Here is a 17,821-nt window from a genome sequence, read left to right as displayed (position 1 = left end):
TCACATCCAAACAATTGCCTATAAGCCTCTTGTTCCTCCTTGGCTCTAGCAAAGCAAAACAACTCGCTTTTATGAAAGTTAATCTTTAATCCGGTCAATTGTTCAAATAAGCATAATACCAACTTCATATTTCTCGATTTTGCCAAGTCATGCTCCATAAAGATGATTGTATCATCAGCGTACTGCAGAATGGACACACCCCCATCAACTAGGTGAGGCACCAAGCCACTGTTGGGGAACGTAGTAATTTAAAAAAAATTCCTACGCACACGCAAGATCATGGTGATGGCATAGCAACGAGAGGGGAGAGTATTGTCCATGTACCCTCGTAGACCGTAAGCGGAAGCATTATAACAACGCGGTTGATGTAGTCGTACGTCTTCACGATCCGACCGATCCAAGTACCGAACGTATGGCACCTCCGAGTTCAGCACACGTTCAGCTCGATGACGATCCCCGGACTCCGATCCAGCAAAGTGTCGGGGATGAGTTCCGTCAGCACGACGGCGTGGTGACGATGATGATGCTCTACCAGCGCAGGGCTTCGCCTAAACTCTGCGACGATATGACCGAGGTGGAATATGGTGGAGGGGGGCACCGCACACGGCTAAGGAACGATCCATAGATCAACTTGTGTTGTTTATGGGGTGCCCCCTGCCCCCGTATATAAAGGAGGGAGGGGGGAGGCCGGCCGGCCCTTGTTGGGCGCGCCAGGAGGAGGAGTCCTCCTCCTAGTAGGAGTAGGACTCCTCCTTTCCTACTCCTACTAGGAGGGGAAGGAAGGGGGAGAGGAGGGGAAGGAAAGAGGGGGGCGCCCCCCCCCCTCCTAGTCCAATTCGGACCAGAGGGAGAGGGGGCGCGCGGCCCTTCCTGGCCACCCCTCTCTCTTCCCACCAAGGCCCATGTAGCCCATTAACTCTCCGGGGGGGGGGGTTCCGGTAACCCTCTGGCACTCCGGTTTTCTCCGAAATCATCCGGAACACTTTCGGTGTCCGAATATAGTCGTCCAATATATCAATCTTTATGTCTCGACCATTTCGAGACTCCTCGTCATGTCCGTGATCACATCCGGGACTCCGAACAAACTTCGGTACATCAAAACTTATAAACTCATAATAAAACTGTCATCGTAACGTTAAGCGTGCGGACCCTACGGGTTCGAGAACTATGTAGACATGACCTAGAACTATTCTCGATCAATAACCAATAGCGGAACCTGGATGCTCATATTGGCTCCTACATATTCTACGAAGATCTTTATCGGTCAAACCGCATAACAACATACGTTGTTCCCTTTGTCATCGGTATGTTACTTGCCCGAGATTTGATCGTCGGTATCCAATACCTAGTTCAATTTCGTTACCGGCAAGTCTTTTTACTCGTTACGTAATGCATCATTCCGTAACTAACTCATTAGCTACATTGCTTGCAGGCTTATAGTGATGTGCATTACCGAGAGGGCCCAGAGATACCTCTCGGACAATCGGAGTGACAAAACCTAATCTCGAAATACGCCAACTCAACATGTACCTTTGGAGACACCTGTAGTACTCCTTTATAATCACCCAGTTACGTTGTGACGTTTGGTAGCACCCAAAGTGTTCCTCCGGTAAACGGGAGTTGCATAATCTAATAGTTACAGGAACATGTATAAGTCATGAAGAAAGCAATAGCAATATACTAAACGATCAAGTGCTAGGCTAACGGAATGGGTCATGTCAATCACATCATTCTCCTAATGATGTGATCCCGTTAATCAAATGACAACTCTTTTGTCCATGGCTAGGAAACTTAACCATCTTTGATTCACGAGCTAGTCAAGTAGAGGCATACTAGTGACACTATGTTTGTCTATGTATTCACACATGTATTATGTTTCCGGTTAATACAATTCTAGCATGAATAATAAACATTTATCATGAAATAAGGAAATAAATAATAACTTTATTATTGCCTCTAGGGCATATTTCCTTCAGTCTCCCACTTGCACTAGAGTCAATAATCTAGTTCACATCGACATGTGATTTAACACCAATATTCATATCTGTATATGATTAACACCCATAGTTCACATCGTCATGTGACCAACACCCAAAGGGTTTACTAGAGTCAATAATCTAGTTCACATCGCTATGTGATTAACACCCAAAGAGTACTAAGGTATGATCATGTTTTGCTCGTGAGAGAAGTTTAGTCTCCGGGTCTGTCATATTCAGAGCCATATATATTTTGCAAATATTCTATGTCCACAATGCTCTGCACGGAGCTACTCTAGCTAATTGCTCCCACTTTTAATATGTATCCAGATTGAGACTTAGAGTCATATGGATTGGTGTAAAATCTTGCATCATTGTAACTTTTTACGACGGTCTCTTTTATCACCTCCATAATCGAGAAACATCTCCTTAGTCCTCACTAAGGATATTCTTGACCGCTGTCCAGTGATCTACTCTTAGATCAAAATTGTATTCCTTTGTCAAACTCAGAGCAAGGTATACAATAGGTCTGGTTCATAGCATAGCATACTTTATAGAACCTATGACTGAGGCATAGGGAATGACTTTTCATTCTCTTTCTATTTTCTGCCATGGTCGGGTCTTGAGTCTTACTCAACTTCACACCTTTGCATCACAGGCAAGAACTTCTTCTTTGACTGTTCCATTTTGAACTATTTCGAAATCTTGCCAAGGTATGTACTCATTGAAAATCTTATCAAGCGTCTTGATCTATCTCAATAGATCTTGATGCTCAATATGTAAGTAGATTTTACTAAAGTCTTTCTTTTAAAGAATTCCTTTAAAACACTCCTTTATGCTTTGCAGAATAATTCTACATTATTTCCGATCAACAATATGTCATTCACATATACTTATCAGAAATGTTGTAGTGCTCCCACTCACTTTCTTGTAAATACAGGCCTTTCCAAAAGTCTGTATAAAACCATATGCTTTGATCAACTCATCAAAGCGTATATTCCAACTCCGAGATGCTTGCACCAGTCCATTGATGAATCCCTGGAGCTTGCACATTTTGTTAGCACCTTTCGGATCGACAAAAAAACTTCTGGTTGTATCATATACAACTCTCCTTTAAGAAAACCATTAAGGAATGCAGTTTTGACATCCATTTGCTAGATTTCATAAAATGTGGCAATTGCTAACATGATTCAGACAGACTTAAGCATCGATACGAGTGAGAAAATCTCATCGTATTCAACACCTTGAACTTGTCGAAAACCTTTTGCAACAAGTCGAGCTTTGTAGATAGTAACACTACTATCAGTGTCCGTCTTCCTCTTGAAGATCCATTTATTTAACATGGCTTGCTGATCATTGAGCAAGTCAATCAAAGTCCATACTTTGTTCTCATACATGGATCATATCTCAGATTTTATGGCCTCAAGCCATTTCGTGGAATCTGGGCTCATCATCGATTCCTCATAGTTCGTAGGTTCATCATGGTCTAGTAACATGACTTCTAGAACATGATTACCGTACCACTCTGGTGCGAATCTTACTCTGGAAGACCTACGAGGTTTGGCAGCAACTTGATCTGAAGTTTCATGATCATCATCATTAACTTCCTCACTAATTGGTGTAGGAATCACTGGAACTGATTTCTGTGATGCACTACTTTCCAATAAGGGAGAAGGTACAATTACCTCATCAAGTTCTACTTTCCTCCCACTCACTTCTTTCGAGAGAAACTTCTTCTCTAGAAAGGATCCATCTTAGCAACGAATAACTTGCCTTCGGATCTGTGATAGAAGGTGTACCCAATAGTTAACTTTGGGTATTCTATGAAGATGCACTTCTCCGATTTGGGTTCGAGCTTATCAGGTTGAAAACCTTTTTCATATAAGCATCGCAACTCCAAGCTTTAAGAAACGACAGCTTAGGTTTACTGCTAAACCATAGTTCATACGGTGTCGTCTCAACGGATTTAGATGGTGCCCTATTAAACGTGAATGCAGCTGTCTCTGATGCATAACCCCAAAACGATAGTGGTAAACCGATAAGAGACACCATAGATCGCACCATATCTAGTAAAGTACGATTACGACATTCGGACACACCATTACATTGTGGTGTTCCAGATGGCGTGAGCTGTGAAACTATTTCACATTGTTTTAATTGAAGACCAAACTCGTAACTCAAATATTCGTCTCCGCGATCAGATCGCAGAAACTTTATTTTCTTGTTACGATGATTTTTCCACTTCCTTCTGAAATTCTTTGAACCTTTCAACTATTTCAGACTTATGTTTCGTCAAGTAGATATACCCATATCTGCTCAAATCATCTTGTGAAGGTCAGAAAATAACGATACTTGCCACGAGCATCAACACTCATTGGATCACATACATCGATATGTATTATTTCCAATAAGTCAGTAGCTTGTTCCATTGTTCCGGAGAACAGAGTTTTAGTCATCTTGCCCAAAAGGCACGGTTCGCAAGCATCAAATGATTCATAACCAAGTGATTCCGAAAATCCATCTTTATGGAGTTTCTTCATGCGCTTTACACCGATATGACCCAAACGACAGTGCCACAAATAAGTTGCACTATCATTATTAACTTTGCATCTTTTGGCATCAATATTATGAATATGTGTATCACTATGATCGAGATCCAACAAACTATTTTTATTGGGTGTATAACCATCGAAGGTCTTATTCATGTAAACAGAATAACAATTATTCTCTAACTTTAAATGAATAACCGTATCGCAATAAACACGATCAAATCATGTTCATGCTCAATGCAAATGCCAAATAACATTTATTTAGGTTTAACACTAATCCCGAAAGTATAGGGAGTGTGCGATGATGATCATATCAATCTTGGAACTACTTCCAACACCCATCGTCACTTCCCCTTCAACTAGTCTTTGTTTATTCTGTAACTCCTGTTTCGAGTTACTAATCTTAGCAACCAAACAAGTATCAAATACTCAGGAGCTACTATAAACACCAGTAAGGCACACATCAATAACCTGTATATCAAATATACCCTTGTTCACTTTGCCATCCTTCTTATCCACCAAATATTCAGGGCATTTCCGCTTCCAGTGACCAATTCCTTTGCAGTGTAAGCACTCAGTTTCAGGCTTTGGTTCAGCTTTGGGCTTCTTCATGAGAGTGACAACTTGCTTGTCATTCTAGTTGAAGTTCCCTTTCTTTCTCTTTGCCCTTTTCTTGAAACTAGTGGTCTTGTCAATCATCAACACTTGATGCTCTTTCTTGATTTCTACCTTCGTTGATTTCAACATCACGAAGAGCTTGGGAATCACTTTCGTCATCCCTTGCATATTATAGTTCATCACGAAGTTCTACTAACTTGGTGATGGTGACTACAGAATTCTGTCAATCACTATTTTCTTCGGAAGATTAACTCCCACTTGATTCAAGCGATTGTAGTACCCAGACAATCTGAGCACATGCTCACTAGTTGAGCGATTCTCCTCCATCTTTTAGCGATAGAACTTGTTGGAGACTTCATATCTCTCAACTCGGGTATTTGCTTGAAATATTAACTTCAATTCCTGGACATCTCATATGGTCCATGACGTTCAAAACGTCTTTGAAGTCCCGATTCTAAGCCATAAAGCATGGTGCACAAAACTATCAAGTAATCATCATATTGAGCTAGCCAAACGTTCATAACGTCTGCATCTGCTCCTGCAATAGGTTTGTCACCTAGCGGTGCATCAAGGACATAATTCTTCTGTGCAGGAATGAGGATAAACCTCAGATCACGGATCCAATCTGCATCATTGCTATTAACATCTTTCAACACAATTTTCTCTAGGAACATATCCAAATAAACATATGAAAGCAACAACGCGAGCTACTGATCTACAACATAATTTGCAAAACACTACCAGGACTAAGTTCATGATAAATTTAAGTTCAATTAATCATATTACTTAAGAACTCCCACTTAGATAGACATCCCTCTAATCCTCTAAGTGATTACGTGATCCATATCAACTACACCATGTCCGATCATCACATGAGATGGAGTAGTTTCAACAGTGAACATCACTATGTTGATCATATCTACTATATGATTCACGCTCGACCTTTCGGTCTCCGTGTTCCGAGGCCATATATGTATATGCTAGGCTCGTCAAGTTTAACCTAAGTATTCCGCGTGTGCAACTGTTTTGCACCCGTTGTATTTGAACGTAGAGCCTATCACACCCGATCATCACGTGGTGTCTCAGCACGAAGAACTTTCACAACGGTGCATACTCAGGGAGAACACTTCTTGATAATTAGTGAGAGATCATCTTAAAATGCTACCGACAAACAAAACAGAATAAGATGTATAACAGATAAACATCATATGCAATCAAAATATGTGACATGATATGGCCATGATCATCTTGCGCCTTTGATCTCCATCTCCAAAGTACTGTCATGATCTCTATCGTTACCAGCATGACACCATGATCTTCATCATCTTGATCTATATCAATGTGTCGTCACATGGTTGTCTCGCCAACTATTGCTCTTGCAACTATTGCTATCGCATAGCGATAAAGTAAAGCAATTATTTGGCACTTGCGTCTTATGCAACAAAGAGACAACCATAGGGCTTCTGCCAGTTGCCGACAAAACATGATCATCTCATACAACAACTTATATCTCATCACGTCTTGACCATATCACATCACAACATGCCCTGCAAAAACAAGTTAGACGTCCTCTACTTTGTTGTTGCAAGTTTTACGTGGCTGCTACGGGCTGAGCAAGAACCGTTCTTACCTACGCATCAAAACCACAACGATAGTTTGTCAAGTTGGTGTTGTTTTAACCTTCGCAAGGACCGGGCGTAGCCACACTCGGTTCAACTAAAGTTGGGTAAACAGACACCCGCTAGTCACCTGTGTGCAAAGCACGGCGGTAAAACCAGTCTCGCGTAAGCGTACGCGTAATCCAACAATACCGCCGAACCAAAGTATGACATGCTGGTAAGCAGTATGACTTGTATCGCCCACAACTCACTTGTGTTCTACTCGTGCATATAACATCAACGCATAAAACCTAGGCTCGGATGCCACTGTTGGGGAACGTAGTAATTTCAAAAAAATTCCTACGCACACGCAAGATCATGGTGATGGCATAGCAACGAAAGGGGAGAGTATTGTCCACGTACCCTCATAGACCGTAAGCGGAAGCGTTATAACAACGCGGTTGATGTAGTCGTACGTCTTCACGATCCGACTGATCCAAGTACCGAACGTACGGCACCTCCGAGTTCAGCACACGTTCAGCTCGATGACGATCCCCGGACTCCGATCCAGCAAAGTGTCGGGGATGAGTTCCGTCAGCACGACGGCGTGGTGACGATGATGATGCTCTACCGGCACAGGGCTTCGCCTAAACTCTGCGACGATATGACCGAGGTTGAATATGGTGGAGGGGGGCACCGCACACGGCTAAGGAACGATCCGTAGATCAACTTGTGTTGTTTATGGGGTGCCCCCTGCCCCCGTATATAAAGGAGGGAGGGGGGAGGCCGGCCGGCCCTTGTTGGGCGCGCCAGGAGGAGGAGTCCTCCTCCTAGTAGGAGTAGGACTCCTCCTTTCCTACTCCTACTAGGAGGGGAAGGAAGGGGGAGAGGAGGGGAAGGAAAGAGGGGGGCGTCCCCCCCCTCCTAGTCCAATTCGGACCAGAGGGAGAGGGGGCGCGCGACCCTTCCTGGCCGCCCCTCTCTCTTCCCACCAAGGCCCATGTGGCCCATTAACTCTCCGGGGGGGTTTCAGTAACCCTCCGGCACTCCGGTTTTCTCCGAAATCACCCAGAACACTTCCGGTGTCCGAATATAGTCGTCCAATATATCAATCTTTATGTCTCGACCATTTCGAGACTCCTCGTCATGTCCGTGATCACATCCGGGACTCCGAACAAACTTCGGTACATCAAAACTTATAAACTCATAATAAAACTGTCATCGTAACGTTAAGCGTGCGGACCCTACGGGTTCGAGAACTATGTAGACATGACCTAGAACTATTCTCGATCAATAACCAATAGCGGAACCTGGATGCTCATATTGGCTCCTACATATTCTACGAAGATCTTTATCGGTCAAACCGCATAACAACATACGTTGTTCCCTTTGTCATCGGTATGTTACTTGCCCGAGATTTGATCGTCGGTATCCAATACCTAGTTCAATTTCGTTACCGGCAAGTCTTTTTACTCGTTACGTAATGCATCATTCCGTAACTAACTCATTAGCTACATTGCTTGCAGGCTTATAGTGATGTGCATTACCGAGAGGGCCCAGAGATACCTCTCTGACAATCGGAGTGACAAAACCTAATCTCGAAATACGCCAACTCAACATGTACCTTTGGAGACACCTGTAGTACTCCTTTATAATCACCCAGTTACGTTGTGACGTTTGGTAGCACCCAAAGTGTTCCTCCGGTAAACGGGAGTTGCATAATCTCATAGTTACAGGAACATGTATAAGTCATGAAGAAAGCAATAGCAATATACTAAACGATCAAGTGCTAGGCTAACAGAATGGGTCATGTCAATCACATCATTCTCCTAATAATGTGATCCCGTTAATCAAATGACAACTCTTTTGTCCATGGCTAGAAAACTTAACCATCTTTGATTCACGAGCTAGTCAAGTAGAGGCATACTAGTGACACTATGTTTGTCTATGTATTCACACATGTATTATGTTTCCGGTTAATACAATTCTAGCATGAATAATAAACATTTATCATGAAATAAGGAAATAAATAATAACTTTATTATTGCCTCTAGGGCATATTTCCTTCAGCCACCCACCTGACCGGCCTCCTTTGCCCTACCTATGAGAATTGCCAACATGTCAACCACAATGTTGAACAAAATAGGGGACATTGGATCACCTTGCCTCAGGCTTTTGTGTGTCTGGAAATAATGACCTATATCATCATTCACTTTAATTACAACACTCCCTTTTTGCGTGAAGGATTCTACCTGGTGTCGCCAAGCTTCATCAAAACCCTTCATGCGTAAGGACTGCTGAAGGAAGGGCCATTTCATGGAGCGTTTCATGAAGGACCACAACCCCTTCAAGGATGTTCCTATCCGGCATAAAAGCAGTTTGGGTAGGCTGCACCACAGCATGCGCGATCTGTGTGAGCCTATTAGTCCCTACCTTGGTGAAAATTTTGAAACTAACATTAAGAAGACAGATGGGCCTGAATTGCTCAATTCTCATCGCCTTTGTTTTTTTAGGAAGAAGCGTTATCGTTCCAAAATTCAGCTGAAAAAGCTAAAGCTGCCCAGAGAAGAGATCATTGAACAAAGGCAACAGATCCCCTTTAATGATATGCCAGCACTTTTTATGAAACTCCGCTGGAAATCCATCGGGGCCCGACGCCTTGTTATTTTTCATTTGCGAAATGGCGTCAAACACCTCTTTCTCAGAGAAAGGAGCTACAAGAATATCATTCTCCACCGCGGTGAGTTGAGGAACATCCTCAATCCTGGACTCATCGAGAGACACACAGTTCTCTTCTGGATGGCCAAACAGCTGCTTATAATACTCAGTAATGTACAGTTTTAGGTTTTCCTGTCCTAAAATTGTTCCTTCATCTTGCTCAAGCTGAAAGATCCTCTTCTTTCTATGTTTACCATTAGCGATCATGTGAAAGAATTGAGTGTTCGCATCCCCCTGGACTACTCACCAGACTTTGGCCGACAACGTCCACTTCAATTCCTCTTCTCAAAGAAGTTCTTTGAGCCTCATCTCCGCATCAAGCTTGGCATGAAGCTCCACGGCCGGCAGCACGGTGGTTTCTGCTTTTACATCTAGGGACTGAATAAGGGAAAGGAGCCTTTCCTTTTCGACCTTATAAATCCCGCTAAGATGCTTAGCCCACCCACGAAGGAAACTCCTCAAATGCCTAATCTTATTCTGCGAGCGATGAAGCGCAGTCTTCCCTCCTGAATCCTTAGTCCACTCTCTGGCCACGAGATCAAGGAAGCCTTCTCGTTCAAACCAACCCAGCTCAAAGGAGAACGCTTTTTTGTTTCCCAGGTGGGTGGCCTCACTAGAGTCCACAAATAACAGCGGGAACTTCCACGGGACAAAGCCTAGATTGTTACTAGCGGGAACTTCTGTTCGCAATCGACACTAGCCAACACTCGATCCAATTTCTCATACGTCAGATTTGGCAGCGCGTTAGCCCATGTGAATTTTCTACCCGAGAGCTCAATTTCTCTCAGGTCTAGACTTTCAATGATCGTGTTGAACATGAACGACCATCTGCCGTCAAAGTTATCATTGTTCTTATCCTCACACCTTCTAATTATATTGAAATCACCCCCCACCAGGATAGGAAGCTGCTCGGAACCGCAAATCCGAATGAGATCAGCCAAGAACTCGGGCTTGAGTTCGGGCTGTGCGGCACCATATACCGCAACCAAAGCCCAATTAAACACATCTTCCTTCGAACGCACCCGAAACATGACTGCAAATTCACCTATAACCACACTTCGAACCTCTAGCGCTTCGCATCTAACGTCGAGTAAGATTCCACCCGATCTCCCTCTCGGTGGTAGGCAATGCCAATCAAAATCAATACCTTCCTACAAAGTATTTAGAAATTGTGGTGCAAAATTATCTCTACCAGTCTCCGATAGAGCGATACAATCTAAACGATGCTCGACAGACGCCTCAGCAAGAAACCTTCTTTTAGCCAAGTCCTTTAGACCTCTGCTATTCCAAAAGATTCCTTTCATAGTTCATCATGGAATTTTTTAGCCGTACGAATCCTAGCACTCCTACGCACTGCGGACACCGGGTACACCTTCCTTTTCCACTTGCGCTTAGAGACATTTTGACTCTGCAACCGGTCCTCACAACCAGTCTTAGAAGGTGTAGCCAAAACCATCTCAGTAGAATCATCATCTACATCCGCCTCGGGAATGGGCGGCATAAGATCCGCACAAAAATTGTCGAGCACCCTGACCCCCGGCGCATCAACCTCAGAATCACTCATGGGCTCAATTGCCGCAATATTACGAATCGTCTCTAAGGCCCGCTCAGCCTCTAGATCCAGAAGATTATTAACAGAATTAGAGATTTCAGTGACATTACTACCTAGTGAAACTCCTAATTGATTTGCATTTTCAACAATCTCATCATTGAAAAAATGCAGAATAGAATTAGAAGTATTGACCGACATACCAGTAGTGACCTCAACGTCACGGAGCTTGGCCGCCCTCATGGCGCACCGCTGATGTATGTCGTCCACATCCGGCTGAGTCTGGAGACGATCACTCACCCGTCGCCCCTCAGACATCAGATCCTGAATCCCTCCAAACGCAATGACCTCCTCCTGAGAGATCCTGGTTGGGGTAAGGCCTCCTGCCTCTCCCCAGCCGCTAGGCCGGACCACCTGCACGGACTCCCCACCAGACTCGCCAGGAAGTGGAAATGCACTCACCATGGCCTCAGACGTCTGGCGCGCCCCGCAAGACGGAGCCGGCAGCGAGCGGGGTGAAGGGAGCGAGTGGGCCGCTTGCCCTAACTCCCCACCCAGCACCGGAGAGGCCACCACCACAGGCGCCGCAGGAAAAGAGGGCTCCGAGGCCACCTGCCTCGAGCCGTCTCCCGATGGCACAGCCGCCACTAGCAGAGAGGTAGACGCAACGGGAGAGGAGGTATCCGAGGCCACCTGCCCCAGACCTCTTCCCAATGAAGAGAAGGACACGGGTGCCACCTGCCCCGAATCCCCTACCTCAGTAGGAGAAGTGCAGCCCGAGGCCGCCTGCCTCGGGACTCCTCCCAACAAACCAGCCACGAACACCGACGTCACGTCCTGAGGGGGTATAGCGTGCTGAGCACGAGAGGGAGTGGCCACCTGCCGACCCACCTCCTCCTCTCCCCAGACCGAGGTCGACGAAGCCCCCAGAACCCCAGGAATAGTGCAGACAGTATCCTCAAACCCCAAAGCAGGCAACGCGAGCTCAAAAGCCTCCTCGGACTCCACCCGATCACTCCACAGCCTCGGGGGTGCAGAAGAGGGTTCGAAGGACCCAAATCTCAGAGTCGTCGTAGGCGCCGAGGAGGGTGGGGCTGCTCCACCCCCGATCATCACGGTCTCGTACCCCGGTCCCCTGGACAGCTGTCATCCAGAGTCCTCGACCGGCGGCTCCTTTGCCCTCGCGCTGCCATCATCCTCGTGCATATCCACGTCGGACTCATGAGCCGCCGCAGCCAAAAGGCTCTCATCCTCAAACTCAATGACCAGATTATAAATGCTGCCTCGATAAGCCCACTTAACCACTTCCGACACATACTCAATGTTCAGAATACTAACCAGAACCCGAGCAATCCCGTGAGCTCTGGTGAACGCCATATCCACACGCTCAGGCTTCCCCACTGAAATGCCCATGCTGGCCACAACCGGAGCATCCTGCAACGGCTTGGAGGGGGCCCCGGAAAATCGCAAACACGCCTGAGTGAGCGGCTTACCCTGAGGCTCCATGTGCTTCCACTCATGAAACTCAAGGATGCAATCAGTTCCCGGCACCTTACACATCCCAAAACTCAACAACCTCTGCAGATCCTCCACGGAAGGAAACTCAACTCTGAACATCTTATCAGCGAGACTGACAAGGTCCCACTGGAACTCCCCAGGGGCCAGCTCGCAAAGCCTCTGCACGACCTGTGTCTCAGAGACCTACCCTCTGGTGACCTTGACAATCCCCGTAGTCATACTCGGGAACTCATCAGTAACCTCTCGCTCATTCGGAGACTCGAAAAACTTTAGCTCAGCACAGTAAACTCCATACATCATGAGCGAGGGTGCCTGATCTCGCAGTATCGGATAGTCCCCAGAGTCGTGTGCCAGCTTACCACAGGTATCACATAACAGAGCCACACACTCCGCAATGAAGTGGCCCTTGTCTCCACATCAATAACAAAGCATATTTTCCTTCATGCGCGCCCACTTGGACATCGTATCAGACTCAGCCCTGTCCGTCATCTCCACAGACACATCGGCCATAACCTCGTTCTCAGGAACCTAAACAGTAGCAAGAGCCGTCAACACCTCCATAGCGTGACCGGTCAGCACTGGCTCCTCGGCAACCCCGTTATCTGTCATCTGCTCGACAACAACAGGTGGGGGCGGAGGACGTGGACGGTACCGGCCCCCTCGACCGCCCTGACCACCACGATGGCCACGGTAACCTCCACGCTGCCGATGACCCGGATCAGAAGGCCCCTCAACGAAGCCACCGGAAGGCCCCAAGAACGGCCTCTCAACCGAACCATCGCTTTGCCATGCATAACCACGACCTCCACCCGTGGACGAAGAACCACGGTGCTGGCCAGCCCCATAGGCATCGTAGTCGTCATCCTCCCATTGACCCCGGGGCGCAGCCACAGTACCGTTGGACTGCGACGACGAAGACGGGCGAGCAAGGACGTGGGGTGGAGGAGCCGGTCTAGGCGTCGGACCCGAAGGCACGGGTGGCCTTGGTGGCGCGGCCCCCCGGGCCACAGCTGCGACCGCAGCACCGCCTGGAGCCATCGGCCGAGGATCGGAGCCCGGTCCACCACGCCCGCCCGACGGCAAAGCCGGAGCCAGCGGCCTCCCCACGGGCGCCCCGCCAGCACAGTGTGCCGCATCAGGGCCAGCCGACCCGCGTCCCGCAGCGGCCTTGGGGAGCGGCACGCCACCACGACCAGCACCCGACTCCGGCACCGGCAGCGCGCCCCGGCCATTGCCTTGGCCCGGCGGCGGTGCCCCAGAAGCCCGACCAGCCCCGCTGGGCGTAGGCGGCCGCTTCCCGGGAGGAGGCGTGCCTCCAGAGCCAGCCATCACGCCGAGAGGAGGAATGCGGCAAGCCCGGCCAGGTCCGGCAGTACGCAGGTGCGGTGTTCGACGCAGCAAAACCCTAGGGCGCGGCGACGGAGTAGGCGAAGACGATCGATACGTGCATGCGCCCCTCCCCTCAGTATCAATTGGAACCAAGTCCGACTGGGCCTCATACCCACTAGACCTTGGCCCAATAATACCCACCGGCCTAACAGATTGCGGCTTAGCTCGGCCCAGGAGCAAATTCAAACACTCCTGGCGAGCGTCTCGGATCTGGATCACCGTGACCGCCGGCGACGATGCCGCGGTCACCTCCGACGCCGATCGAGAACTTTTCCGGCGAGCATTCTTACGTCTCTTGACCAAATTCCATGAATCCGGCCGAATCAGATCAAAAACGGTTAAATTTGGTAGACGTACCTTAGGCAATGGGCCCTTCCACGGCCGGATCGCCGTCGCCGCCGTTCTCCGATGAACCACCCGGCACAACATCTCCTTGGTTTCACCCGCATGAAGCCCGACCCTAGCCGGATCCTCGAGGGGCAAGACCTTGTCGACGGTGGAAGCGACCTTATCTTCTTCATAACCTGCACCCAAGAACTCACACAACAGGTCGGAGGGCGTCGGAGTAGGCGGAGATGACGGCGGCGCATCCGCGTCCTCATCCCCCTCATCCTCGTCTGCGTCGGTAAGGGCCCAGAACCGGCCCCCCCACCTGCCGCCGCTCGCCGGAGGGAGCAGGCCGCGACCCCGTCGGGATCCCGGCGGTCGCACTCCCCGCCTTCATTGTGTTCATCAAATCAACAATGTCCGCCACCGGGATCTGATCAACCTGCACACAAACGCATATTGATAGCGATATTTCAAACCAATTTTTTAAAATGTTATGTGTAAGCACATGGGCAGGTTCTCATTGTCTTGTGCCTCCGCAAAAAAAAGGTTTGATTGTCTCATATGGAATTGTTTTATGGGAGCGCCTGGAACTCATTCGAATGAGACATAAAATGGTCTCATTCACATGACGTATGCATGACATCCCCTTTTCTTGTCCCAGCCCGTTTCCCTCGCAGGCCCGCACTGTCCTTCTCCTGGGTAAAAAAAACACAATAACGGGCCTCTTTTGCTTGTCAGTTTTTTTTTTGTTGTTGTTTGTTTTGGTTGTTGGAGCGCCGCAGTCCGTTTCCCTGGCAGGCCCACACTGTCCTAATCTTTTGTTTTGGTTGCCATTGTTGGGCCTTTTTGAAAAGAAGAGTGTTTTTACTTTACAAAAAAAGCAAAAGAAAGACAAAAGAAGCCTGGGCTCCCAGGAGCAAAAAATAACTATTTTAAAAATCTCTTGAAGATATAGTGTGAAATGGAACCCTAAACCAATCCATGAGCAGCCAGCGAAAAAACACCAAGTTAATTAATTATGTACATTCGAATCTACTGTGTACTTAACAATGACCTGAAGGAAAACAGAAACATAGTTGTAGACACTCTTATATGTCATTGAGGCACTCTTAGCTTCACTTAGGCAACTTGAGGGATTGTGTATATTAAAAAGAGAATTTTCATACATTCAGATCTATTGGGTTCATTAATAAAACAAACTAAAAACTGTGTGCTAACATTCTGAATCCCACTCTGTGAAACTTACAGATCAAGCATGGAAAAGAGCATCCTGAAAACCACATTATTAAAACTTACAAAAATTCAACAATAAAATGTGTGGCGTGGTGAGACATGAAAAATACTAAACCAAACATTGAGAAAAAAAGAACTGAGTTAAAGTTAGGGTGTACATTGTGAAAAATACACTACTAATTAAACCAAAAACATCAAGTACTAAAAAGCAGATACTACTATTCAGAAGCATGGGGATCCGGCGAAGACAAAAAGTGGAGCTTGTAAGACATCTGGTTACAACACCAGTACTGAACTACTCCTACTGATCAATTAGAAGTACTGTCTCTATGTGACTACGTCAGCTACCTCGGTTTTATTAAGGGACCAGATTTATTGTAGTATGATCTGCTTGATTGCCAATCAACAGAGTTAACAAAAAAAATGGAAAAGGGTGCTCTGAATTCTGATATATGCCTCCTTGTACAGTCAAAAGGTAGTAATACCAATTAACATAGGATCATTAGTTTCACAATTTTTTGGGGGAGAGTTCACTGAAAATTGAAAATGTTTCGGTCAATTAGTACTTTTTTGGGCCATTTGCATTTCTGCCCCTAACTCGAACCACCTACTCAGATTTGCCCCTAATTTCAAAGCATGCTCAAATTTGCCCCTCTGCCGTTAAGCCACTACTTAGAAATGCCCTTCCGTCCAGTCAAAGGCCTTTGACCGTCAGAGGCCCATGTGTACTGTAGCAGACGGAAAGTGCTACAGTATTGGACGGAAAGTGCTACAGTACTGTACGGAAGGGCATTTCTGAGCACGGACTTAACGGCGGAGGGGCAAATTTGAGCATGCTTCAAAATTAGGGGCAAATCTGAGTAGTGGGTTCGACTTAGGGGCACAAATGTAAATAGGGTACAAAAAATAAGAAGGAAAAGCATAGACAACCGATATATATAGTAGGGATGACTTAATTCGAAGAGCAATTCATGAAGCTTGCCAAAACAGCCTCAATTGATCAGGAAAAGATGAAGTAGTATGCTGGCACTGTTTGTTATATCCGGAGCTAACTGAGAAAAAAGAAGAAGCATGCATGGTCTTCCAGACTAGCCGTTCTGCCATCTCAACTAGGGTGCAAGCCGTGCAAGCTGTCCATCTACACACAGAATGATATTCCATGAAAATAAGCTAATCAAAACAAGGACAACTGGGACAGCTGCACATACATGTAGCTTTGGTGCTGGTGTTTGTGCTGCAATGGCATTGAAATGGCCGAACAGCTAGTCTGTTCAAACACTTTGATCACCATAAAAAGCCCCTCCTAGAGAGAAACACCTAAAATCACCCCCCCTTGCCACATAACCACACTCTAATAAAAGTTCAGAAATGTTATGGTACTTTGAATCTAACAAATTCGGACGTGCTGTACAATTTCTCTAGCAGACACAAACTTCTATCAAATAGAAATTCCTGGCTCAATTAATCAAAATCCTCATCCCCTGTTGCCCAACCCCCTACTCCAACGTGACCTACACAAAATTCACCAGCAAGCTGACGCATCCTACAGTTCAATTTCGCGGCGCTGACTTGAACAGAGCGGAACCAAAGTTGAACTCCGCATACAAACAAAAAAAAAACAGAATCGAGATAGCGTGATCTGGACTTGGTCTTACTCGATCGTGTGCCGCGTGCTCTGTGTCGCTGGCGTAGAGATCGGGGGGCCTGCCCATGGCGGACGGCGCGTCGCCTGCGCGGAGCTCCCGGACGGTGCAGACGGCGGGGGACTTCCAGGGCGCGGGGGGCTCCTGGACGGGGCAGACGGCGGGAGCCTTGTCGAGCGCGCGAAGCTCCGGTACGGTGGGGATGGCGGGTCGCTCGTCGGCGGCGACACCGCAGGCCATCGTCTTCGATGTAGTCGCCCCCGTCTCTGCCTAGCTCTCTCTCCCACCGATTCAAACAGTGCCAGCCAAAAAAGAGATAGAAGCAGAGCCGCACAACCTGTTGTTATCCGTTGCAAACTTTGGACATCTTACAGAAAAACCCTCCGAAAAATAATAATACAGTTGAGTTCAAAAAATGGCCTTTAGCCTCCTACAGAAAAGGGTGTTTGTGTAAAAAACATACACGAGATCATACCATGTAAGAAAATTAGATACAAAAAATATATTTTAATGCAGTTATATTAAAAACAAAAGTAGAAAATCCTTTGTTTTGTTCCATAAAAAAGGAAAAAATATATCAAAAAAATGGGAAAATAGTTGGAAAAAAATGCGAGTCGAGCATCGACTTGGAACTGGTTGAATCGGTCCACAACAAACACACACAAACACTGGCAACTCTCAATCGTAATTTCTATGGTTG

The 17,821-nt window shown here is 46.7% G+C and overlaps 1 protein-coding gene across 3 annotated transcripts; it reads right to left on the bottom strand.

Moving 5' to 3' along the window:
* Positions 1–11,445: 11,445 nt before the first annotated feature.
* LOC123044117 (translation initiation factor IF-2) lies at positions 11,446–17,602 on the bottom strand. 3 transcript variants are annotated; one of them, XM_044466761.1, is made up of 2 exons: positions 17,134–17,602; positions 11,446–14,684 (listed from the first exon to the last, which is right to left on the bottom strand). In XM_044466761.1, exon 2 carries the CDS (start codon positions 14,342–14,344, stop codon positions 13,055–13,057), a length of 1,290 nt encoding a protein of 429 aa, XP_044322696.1. In that variant the 5' UTR covers positions 14,345–14,684; positions 17,134–17,602; the 3' UTR covers positions 11,446–13,054. The 3 variants fall into 2 exon arrangements, with proteins under 3 accessions (XP_044322696.1, XP_044322697.1, XP_044322698.1); XM_044466763.1 differs by lacking the exon at positions 11,446–14,684 and adding an exon at positions 16,274–16,616.
* Between the last annotated feature and the right edge of the window lie 219 nt (positions 17,603–17,821).

This window comes from Triticum aestivum, chromosome 2B (genome assembly GCF_018294505.1).
Source record: "Triticum aestivum cultivar Chinese Spring chromosome 2B, IWGSC CS RefSeq v2.1, whole genome shotgun sequence".
Lineage (NCBI taxonomy): Eukaryota > Viridiplantae > Streptophyta > Magnoliopsida > Poales > Poaceae > Triticum > Triticum aestivum.
The sequence above is the reverse complement of the archived record's forward strand: the minus strand, read 5'-3'. Positions and strand labels throughout refer to the sequence as shown.

Excerpts from the sequence above, each read along its gene's own strand:
- LOC123044117 (XM_044466761.1), bottom strand. The coding sequence starts at position 14,344 with ATGTTGTGCCGGGTGGTTCATCGGAGAACGGCGGCGACGGCGATCCGG.